The following is a 9,930-nucleotide window of genomic DNA, read 5'->3' on the forward strand; positions in this document are numbered from 1 at the left end:
GTGGCCTCTGAGTCCCCGCGTGACGACCTGCGGGCCTGGGTGAGACTTTCCCCACAATGCCCGCCCGCTGCCACCCGGCGTGGCCAGCGCAGACAGGATAACAGGGGCGAGGCTGCAGGGAGGAGGCCAGCCAGTCCCACGTGGACCAGCTTCCCGTCTGGGGCGGGGCCTCGGGGGCGTCCCGACCAATCAGCGCCTCTGTCCCGCTCACCAGGCTAGGCGCGCCGGACTAGCGGGTGTCTACGTCACGGCAAGGGCGGGGCTCCGGGCGGGAGCGAGGCTCCGCCAGGTCACGTGGGGCGCGGAGCGGGCTATAAATAGGAGCCGGCGGCGTGCTCGCTTGATGATGGCCGCTGGCGTACGCTGCGTGTTCTCTTCTCTTAGCTGCTGAGGTACCCGCGGCTGCTTTCCGAGTGGGTAGCGAGCCCCTCCGGCTTGTTCCTTGTCCTGTCGTCCCGGACTGTGCATCCGTGGCTCCAACCTGCCTCGGCCCCGTTCCCCTGGTCTCTGCTCGGCCCTCAGTTTCCTTTGGTGAGTGGCGGCAGGAACCCCTGCAAAGGTTCTTTCTTCTCTGGGGTGGGCCCGGGGTGAGGGAAGCCGGCGGGCGGGTGTGGACTGCGGGGCCGCGGGATCCCGCTACGTTGCTGCCCCGCCTTCCGCCTCCCCCCCCCCCCCCGCCGCACCCTTCCGCGGGCCTTTTTCGGCGGTCCCCGGCAGGCGCGCGCGCGCGGGAATGGCCTTTTCCGGTCTTCCACGGAGGAGGGCGCGCGCGCGCGGGACCAGGCGGCCGGAGACAGAACTGGACGCGTGGGGCGGGGCAGGGCGGTGTGTGTGAGTGTGTGTGTGGGCACTGAGATAGCCATGTGCCCCACCTCACACAGCCTTTTGGGGACTAAGGACAGAAGTGGCGGGCGGAGGGCACTGCAGAGTCCCGGGCTTCCTCCTTTCCCAGGGATGCGCCGCTATTGTTATTTTTCTCCCACTTCGTCCCTTCAGGATGAACTTGCGTCCTTTCTCTAATCCGCCATGGAATTCTGCTCCGTGCTTTTAGCCCTCCAGAGCCAAAGAAAGCCCAGACAACAGACGCCCAAACGCAGCGTATAGCAGTAACTCCCCCAGCTCGGTTTCTGTGCGGTAGTTTACAGTATTTAATTGTATATAATATATACTATTTATTGTAGCATCTTCAATACCTCATTACGTTTACACATCTTGAACGCCGGTCAGTAATTCTATTATTATTTAAAGAACCACTACACTATAGAAAATGTCATCTACTGTGGCACCGATTACTAGTACCCTAGCTACCGTTACTGCATCTACTCCTGTTCCATCGATGGATGACTATCTATGGATGCTCATCCTGGGCTTCATCATTGCGTTTGTCTTGGCATTCTCGGTGGGAGCCAATGATGTAGCAAATTCGTTTGGTACGGCAGTCGGGTCAGGTGTAGTGACTCTGAAGCAAGCCTGCATCCTAGCCAGCATCTTCGAAACTGTGGGCTCCGTCTTACTGGGGGCCAAAGTGAGCGAGACCATCCGGAAGGGCTTGATAAATGTGGAGATGTTCAACTCAACTAAAGAACTCATGGCTGGCTCGGTCAGTGCTATGTTTGGTAAGTTCTTGTTAAACCTTCTGTTCTTTCCAGTACCAGAGGCAGTTTGTATCATGGGGGGGGGGGGGTTCCGGGTTGGTTTTTGTTTGTTTTTATTGTTGTCCTGAAGCTTTCCCCCTTATGTTCATGAGAATTCACTGGGGTAACTAAAGGGGTTTTGCCATTTAACTAACAAAATCTGATTGATTCTGTTTTAGGTTCTGCTGTGTGGCAACTAGTGGCTTCGTTTTTGAAGCTCCCCATTTCTGGGACCCACTGCATTGTCGGCGCAACCATTGGTTTCTCCTTCGTGGCATGGGGGCAGGAGGGTATCAAGTGGTCGGAACTGATAAAAATTGGTATGTTTAATTCTGCGCGGTTTAGGTTTTGTTCTTGTCATGTACTTTAATACTGTGTATGGGGAGTGAGTACGTGGTGTGAAGTCAGGGGCAGATGTAAGAGCATCAGAGTAGAATGCCTAACTTTTCAGGAGCATGCTTCCCTTGTTACATTACTTGACACTTTACTTTGTCTTCTATTTCAGTGATGTCTTGGTTCATTTCTCCACTGCTTTCTGGTATTATGTCTGGAATTTTATTCTTCCTTGTTCGTGCATTCATCCTCCGTAAGGTAACCTTTCTACTTACGACCTTTTCGTGAGTCACATTCAATCTTGTTCAAACTCAGTATTCTTTCAGATGTGACTGGTATGTAAGTATGTTGCTTTTGGAAAGGTAAAAAGTTCTTTGTTCTGTATCTCCTGTGTGTTGAGGAGTTCTGTGAAAGAAGCAAGTTTTTACTGCCCTGGAAGGCTTTCAGGAAGGAAGAACTGGATAGTTCTGTGGGCTGCCAAGAAATAAGATTGGGAATGAAAAATAAGGACATTTGTTTAAGGTGGCTTTGTCTGGCCCTGTGCAGGTTGCTGCTTTATCTAAACCACCACTATGTTCAGTACAGCTGGAATTGTAACCTTTGCGTTCAGCAAGTTACAAAATCCTTTCTAAATTGCCAGTTAAGTGGGCCTCTCCCGTGCTGATTGTCAGCAACATGCAAGATTCTAGATGGGGCCTACTTGTAGGTGGCTCGGTTTTCTCCAGTAAAAAGAGGAGGTAGAGATGGGTGGTTAGGTTTCTTCTTGTTGTTGTTTTGTGGGTTTTTGCTTTAAAAAATCAGGCAGTCGTTGAATTTCCTGACCATTTAAAATTCCCCTTTGAGAGACCCAGTGGCATTTATTTTATCATAGAGTCTGATCCAGGCTCCACAAAAAAATGGAGACAATAAGGGATTATGTTGGGCTGAATTACAGTGAGAATAAATGAATTTCTCTCAGGAGACACGAACTGTCCTATTTTAAGATGAATGGCTCTGTACAGTCCCTTGTTAAGTTCTTTTAAAATTCTCCTAAACTGTAGAAATCTGAGTGAGGGGAGATAGGTACTTTATCGTAATGTGGGTTAGACTCCTTGCTTCTTGATCTAGTTCTCAGGGTCTCTGGGGAGTGAATGGTTTATGTCTTTCTCAGTAGAATCCTCCCCTGGTTCCTTCCTGATACTCACCATTCTGTGTCAGGCAGAACGTGTTTAACATGTTGGGCACTGGGGAACATCTCCTTAGTTTAGCACAGTGTGGCTGAGTAAGCAGTTCACTAGATTTGGTATTCTTCATCTAGCAAGCAGGTATGATTAGCACCCCACCCCCTAACTGTAGTGTATGGTGACTGCATCCTCACCAGTACTCAGGAATCTGTTTTTAGTGTTCCTGTTAGAGCCACGCATCTCTCAACCTACCAGGAGAATTAATAGGGTGCCGTCTGGATTCCTGTTTCATAAAGGTTTTTGCTGGTCCTTTGGTTATTAGGAAATTGATCACTCTGATTTTGGAGAGCCTCCAATTAATTATCTGATCTCGAGAAAACTGGTGGTCATTCCTGGAGAGGGGAGCAGCGGTGCAGAGGCAGTTCTCAATGCCCAAAACCTCTTATTGAGGATGTGTGCCATTATTCTTTGTTATAGTCTCAGGCAGCCCCAGCTAGTTTTGAGCCTCTGATCCTCCTGTGTTCACCTCCCACATTTGTGCATTACTGGTATATGCCCCAACTTCCACCTTAGCAGAATATATCTTTTCTTTTTTCTTTTTTGGTTTTTGAGACAGGGTTTCTCTGTACAGCACTCACTTTGTAGATCAGGTTGGCCTCGGACTCACAGCAATCTGCCTGCCTCTGCCTCCTGAGTGCTGAGATTAATGGCGTGCGCCACCACGCCCAGCTTCAGGAATATTGTAAGAGTATGGGATAGGCATGGTCAAGAATGCCAGATGACATTTAATGCTGTGCTGACTTTGAGGATCTTTCCTCTCTGTCTCTCACTTGCTTACTAATTCCTCACTAACAGATGAGGAGCCCTTTCCTGTCCATTTAACTGAGTGAGGTATAGTCACATGATTTCCCCTACTTAAACTTTTAACTTCTTTGTCTCGTTCCTTCCCATATTGGGCTGAAGTCTGTTTACTTGACTGAAAGACCTAGTGCATATATATCACTGTGTAAAAGACAAGTTCACACGATGAGAAAACCATTTTATAAAAACCACTAGGTAGGGTAGCACATGCCTGTAATCCCAGCACTTGGCGGGGTGGAGGCAGGTGGATCTCTGTTTGAGGTCAGCCTGGTCTACAAAGTGAGTCCAGGACAGCTGAGGCCACACAGAGAAACCTAAACAAAACAAAATCACTAGCCTAGTTACAAAGACCTAGGAGGAGGCTGGGAGAGGCCTTTCTTATGTTACTATTTTCCTTGACTCTTAGGAAGTAACAAAGTATTCTTTGTTTTTGAACCACTGAGCCTATATTTCACAGTGTATTTAAGACTACGCTATCCCAAGCTGTATACTGTGTTTCAAATTCATTATTATCTTGCTACTAAGTCACTATAGCCCAGATTGACTCTGACCTGGGGGTCTTCGGCTTCAGTAAACTCAGTGCTGTTGTAGGTGTATACACCGCGTTCACGGTGGCCCCAGCTGTGCCTCTGCTTACTTCAGGGAATATTTAATTTGGCCTTAAAGGGGAAAATATATATATATATAGGGTGCTTTGTACCTGGTGGGTCAATTACTAAATAGACTTTGACATTCGATAAGGGAGTCTCTACCTAATGCCTCTAGAATATTTTTGAAAGCCTGGATTGGCTTGTCTCCCTCAGGTTCTCTCTTCTGCCTTTAGGTGTGGCCTGTAACTGGCTATTCAGGGTGACAAGGGTTCTGTGGGTTGTTTCTGATCTGGTGTCTCACTGTTAGTGTCCTCCTAAACAATGGATAAAGCTTAAAATTAAGTGTTTTCAGTGAGAATCTGTACTGATTTGAAAAGACCTCCTTTATGACGGACTTTATGCTTTTTCTTTAACTTCACAGATTTTTAAGCCACCCCTCCCCCAAAGTCTTGATGATTGTCAGAAACTTTGGAATCCCATTTGAGTCTTCACCTCTGTCTCACCCTTATGATTTTCAACTGGAATTGTGACAAGCTTAACATTAAACTTTTTTTTTTTTTTTGAGACAGGATTTCTCTGTGTAATAATAGCCCTGGCTGTCATAGACTCACTTTGTAGACCAGGCTGGCCTCGAACTCACAGAGATCCGCCTGCTTCTGCCTCCCAAATGCTAGGATTAAAGACATGAGCCTCCACACCTGGCTAACATTAAACTTTTGTGTTGAAGGTTTGCTATGTTCTCATTCTCTTAAGTGTTTGGCTGGAAGTTTTTCTGTGGAACTATAAATAATGCATACTAATTATAATGGGAACTGTTTTCATTTTCAGTCACAATGGCCTTTGGTGATTCTGAAGCATCTCACAGCTTTGCCTTGGGGTCTTTGTACTTATTTACACCTCTGCCCCACTGCCCCCATCCCCACAGTGGACAAATGGCTTGCACTTTCCACACTCTCGAGACATCCCATATGTCAGCCTGACTGATGTACTCCCATACTTCAATTAAAATGTCCTTCCCCAATAACATCCTCTTACATGGCTTTTCCCCCATAACATATTTGTGTACCCCGTATGCTAGTGTGACATTCAGTTCTATGAAAGTGGGGACTTGGTCTGCTTCTTCCTCTTTCAGGGCCCTGAACAGTGACAGTCTATTGATTGAGTAAATGACTTGGTTAGGTTCACAATTGATTTAACTTTGTACTTTGGTAAAGCCTTATGGCACATTGATCAGATACAGAGATAAGATGGTTGTGTATAGTCTGCACTTTTTTTCTTTTCTTTTTCTTTTTTTTTAAGGACACAGAACATCAGGAAATCAGTATTTTAACTTGGTCTGTTTATCTCTTCAGTACACCCCGGAGGCCTGTGTTCAGGCTTACAGATGGACTTTGGATAACCCAGAGGAACTGATTATTTGAGTTATCAGCTACCTCCTTGTTAAGAATAGGGAAAGTCCCCTATGGATAGAAGGTGGCATTAGCTTTCTTAAGGAGCAAATGTAGGACAAACCAAATTCGCTTTGTAGAAATTGTGGTGGGAGGCTGCTGTTGGCACCATGATTCCCTGGCTTGTCTTGCCGCAGGGTGATCTGGAAATAATAGATCTACATTTACAACTTTTAAGATACTGGTCTTACTGTTTTACAGGCAGATCCAGTTCCTAATGGCTTACGTGCTTTACCAGTTTTTTATGCCTGCACAATTGGAATAAATCTCTTTTCCATTATGTATACTGGAGCACCGTGTAAGTACAAATCAAGATATTTAAATGTGAATTTAAGGTTACTTACAAAACTTGCATTAAATGCCCAATTTACCCCTTTTTGCTTTACAGGGCTGAAATCTTCTAGAAGGTGGCTGTCCTGCGCCCATTTCAGAAGGCTGCAGGCTAGTGTATGCTGAGTTAACCTAGATAGGTTTTCAACCAAAGAGACCTGCTCAGATCTAAATCACTACAGACCTTTCCTCTTTAGTCTTCACAGGATCCAATGATAATATGACCTTCTCCCTTCCTTTGTCATATCTGCTAAAAATGCTGAAAATGATACTGGGTTCAACTACTAAAGAGTCATTAGTTAAATCTGTTCTTCAATAATTAGTCATTTAGGACTGGTTGTTGGATGTTTCTTTTCTCTTCCAATTGGAGCAATTTTGGTTTTTAAGTTCTCAGTTTGCGCCCCTGGATTTCCTTGAAGGAGAAGAGTTGGATGTGTAACACCTGGTCTAATCACACTTGGAAGAAGAATTTCGGCAGCTAAGAGGACACATTTGAGAGGAATATAAAGGCTCTGGTGTTGATTGCTTTCCTATTGAGACTAAGGGAAGGCGAGAATTTGGTTATGGCAACTGAGATATTGATAGCTTGGACCCTGTGAGGCAGAGCAATACGGTTCTGGCATCTAGGTTCATTTGACCTGCTGGTTCTCAACTACACGGGACCTTAGACAGTTACTACACTTACTCAGCTGACTAATCCGTGGGAAGAGGAAAGTGTGTGCTTCTCAGGGCACCTGCTGTCTGTACATAGAGTGACTGAAGCAGCAGAGCCACTTGCCCTTGTGGTTACATGTGCTCTCACCTTCAGTTCTTAAAGGGCTTTAATGCTTGTGGCCTCTAAAGTGGCTCCACCTCTGCTTCGTGATTGTGACCTGCTTATTATTGCCACTGAAATGATGTAGTTGAGTAACTGCACAAAACAAAGCAGCAGAGTATTCTTCACATTGTCGCTCTTGAAGTGTCAGTAAAGAAACAGACTTATGACAGGACTGGCCTTGATGCCGGGACTTTGCTACTTTTGTGTGTCCTTTATGGATCATTATAAGGAAACCCAATCCTTTTAATCCCTGTTTTGAGTTGGAATGTGGACAAATTTAAATTGTGACAGACTGAGTAAACCTCATGTATATTTCACTTTGTGTGACATAACTGCCTGGTCACAATTGAAAGCAGAGCTTACAGTGAAAAGACTAGTAGCCGCCACGGAACTTCAGTTGTGTGGCATCTGTTTCTGTCTGATTCTTAAAGGCCTGTTCTTAGTATCTTTGTCTCTTTTTACAGTGCTGGGGATTGAATCTAGGGCTTTCTGTAAGCTAGGCTGAGCCACAACAGTTTTGAGGGAACACTAATGTTTGCATTTTATAAGTGACAATATGTGGTAAGCAAAATCAAGTGAAATAAGTGCAGGTAGCTAAGCTGCTGTGGGAAGGGACATACAGACAGTGGTGCCCTGGGTTTCTGGATTGTGAAATGGCCTTGACTTTAGTGCAGCCAGTAGCCCCAGTTGCCTGTGTACCAGTGGCAAGCTGATTCTGACCAACACTGCTGATCCTGAGAGCCTTAAGCCAAGGGAAAAGTATTGGAGAATAAGTCTCTCTCTGGCTTGTTAACAGAACTATCACTGAACTTGTACTTTGTGAAAGACAACCATTTAAACAAGTGTCTTCCTATAGCCCTGTTTTCTATAGCTTGATAATGATTTTGCAGAGAGAATCAATTTTCCCAAAGGCTGCCTGGTACAGTGAATTTGGTAATTTTGCACAACCTTGAGTCAGCAGGACACTGACTTGAGATGCCTTCCTTTTTTGACATTAAAATAAATCATGTGTAAGTGTACTATGTGGCAGTTAGAGTGAGAGCTGTGTGGAGAAAGGAGTGCTTTGGTTGGTTTTATAGCTACAGGTCCTCGGTGTGGTGCTTCTTTATATCTGCAGGGCCAAGAACATGAGGAAACTTGGCACAGCACGTGCTTCAGTGGGGCTGGCTGCCGTGGGTGTGAGACGGTCATTGGGTTTCTCTTCATGTCCACATAGCCACTAGTCTAATGAAACTCCGGAATGGCAGCAGCTGTCAAGGGTGACGGGCTGACTTGGGGAAACCCTCCTTCCCCACAGGAGGGTTTACACATTGTTGCAGGGGGCTGTTGCCCTGGGGTTTTCAAGATGCACCATTTTATCTCGTAGTGCTGGGCTTTGACAAACTTCCTCTGTGGGGTACCATCCTCATCTCGGTGGGATTTGCAGTTTTCTGTGCCCTTATCGTCTGGTTCTTTGTATGTCCCAGGATGAAGAGAAAAATTGAACGTAAGTAATACAGTTTAGTAGTGTTCTCTCTCTCTCTCTACTCTGCCCCCCTCCCCTCTTCCCCTCCTCTTTCCCTCCTTCATCTATAAGAGTACACTGTTTGGACAGACTGGCAACATAGGGGTTTTAAATGAACTAAAACTGTCCTGAGACCTAGCTAGTAAGCATATGTGACTAAGGATAGGTACACACTAATTCTGATAGATGAGGCCTCTGCCTCGGCTGCCTCTGTATGCCCAGCATAATGCCGACACACACTCAGGCCCATTGTCTTTGGGCTAGAGCTGTACCACGTAGAAGGAAACAGTTTTAGATAGAAGTAATCTCTTAAGGTGTTTAAAGAACGTTTTTGTGGTGTAATTAAATACTGAGTACGTTTTGATTAGTACTAGTCTTTGTATCTTTCTTAATGATTAAGATAATCTAGAAGAATCCTACTCTGCCCTTTCCGCATGTGGAATGTTAGTTTGCCGATGCACAGCAGTGCAGGGATGCATAGACCGCAGTAGCCTTAGAAGAATGCTGTGTCATTGCAGCTGAACTGAGGAGCCGCCCGGAGCTCTGTGCTAGTCAGCTGTGCTGCGTGCACAGTGGGGATGAGGCTTTCAGGACTCTGACCTCATTTTTGTCTTATCTTGGAGGAAAGACAGATTTTACTTTAATGCTATCCTAGTGTGAGGTGCCTGAGCTAGTAGGTGAAGGTGTTGAACATTGACCTCATGGGAGATGATACTTCCTGGCTACTGGGTGTGGAAGTGTTTAGACACGACTGTTACAGCTCAGTTGTCTACTCTCGGCCTAAAAGTTGGGCGATTCCTTAGGAAGTTTAGGTCTTTAGTCAGCTGCCACCCTCAGCCTTGAGCTCCCTTTATAACCAAGAGCCCTAAACCCTAAAATACTTACTATCCGGCCATTTATAGCAGTTTATCGTCCCCTTTTCCTCCCAGTATAGGGTGTGCCACATGGCTGGCTTGCTCCCAAGGGAAAGATGGGCTCCTGACAGGAAGAGGACAGCAGTGTTAGCTTAAACTTTAACTAGACTTCATACCTACTATTTTGAGATGGGTTGCAGGGGTGGATAGAAAGGGATGTGGAACAAGGTAGTATAGTCAAGTCAAACCAAAAATCCCCCTTATTTTCTAGGAGAAATAAAGTCTAGTCCCTCTGAAAGTCCCTTAATGGAAAAGAAGAGCAATTTAAAAGAAGACCATGAAGAAACAAAAATGTCTCTTGGGGATGTTGAGAATGGGAGTTCCATGTCTGAGGTG

At 45.8% G+C, this 9,930-nt stretch overlaps 1 protein-coding gene across 2 annotated transcripts; it reads left to right on the forward strand.

The window, feature by feature from the left end:
- Positions 1-319: 319 nt before the first annotated feature.
- LOC127186205 (sodium-dependent phosphate transporter 1-like) lies at positions 320-9,825 on the forward strand. 2 transcript variants are annotated; one of them, XM_051142666.1, is made up of 8 exons: positions 320-531; positions 997-1,616; positions 1,814-1,954; positions 2,140-2,225; positions 6,231-6,327; positions 6,418-6,476; positions 8,543-8,662; positions 9,806-9,825. In XM_051142666.1, exons 2-7 carry the CDS (start codon positions 1,268-1,270, stop codon positions 8,645-8,647), a joined length of 837 nt encoding a protein of 278 aa, XP_050998623.1. In that variant the 5' UTR covers positions 320-531; positions 997-1,267; the 3' UTR covers positions 8,648-8,662; positions 9,806-9,825. The 2 variants fall into 2 exon arrangements, with proteins under 2 accessions (XP_050998623.1, XP_050998624.1); XM_051142667.1 differs by lacking the exons at positions 8,543-8,662; positions 9,806-9,825 and having other exon boundaries at positions 324-531; positions 6,418-6,485.
- The last annotated feature ends 105 nt before the right edge of the window (positions 9,826-9,930 follow it).

Source organism: Acomys russatus, unplaced genomic scaffold (assembly GCF_903995435.1).
Source record: "Acomys russatus unplaced genomic scaffold, mAcoRus1.1, whole genome shotgun sequence".
Taxonomy (NCBI): Eukaryota; Metazoa; Chordata; class Mammalia; order Rodentia; family Muridae; genus Acomys; species Acomys russatus.

Bases quoted from the DNA above. Each gene is read 5' to 3' on its own strand.
- LOC127186205 (XM_051142666.1), top strand. From the start codon at position 1,268: ATGTCATCTACTGTGGCACCGATTACTAGTACCCTAGCTACCGTTACT. The intron at 2,226-6,230 runs GTAACCTTTCTA...ACTGTTTTACAG, and splicing joins GTGCATTCATCCTCCGTAAG to GCAGATCCAGTTCCTAATGG. The intron at 6,477-8,542 runs GTATGCTGAGTT...TTTATCTCGTAG, and splicing joins TCAGAAGGCTGCAGGCTAGT to TGCTGGGCTTTGACAAACTT.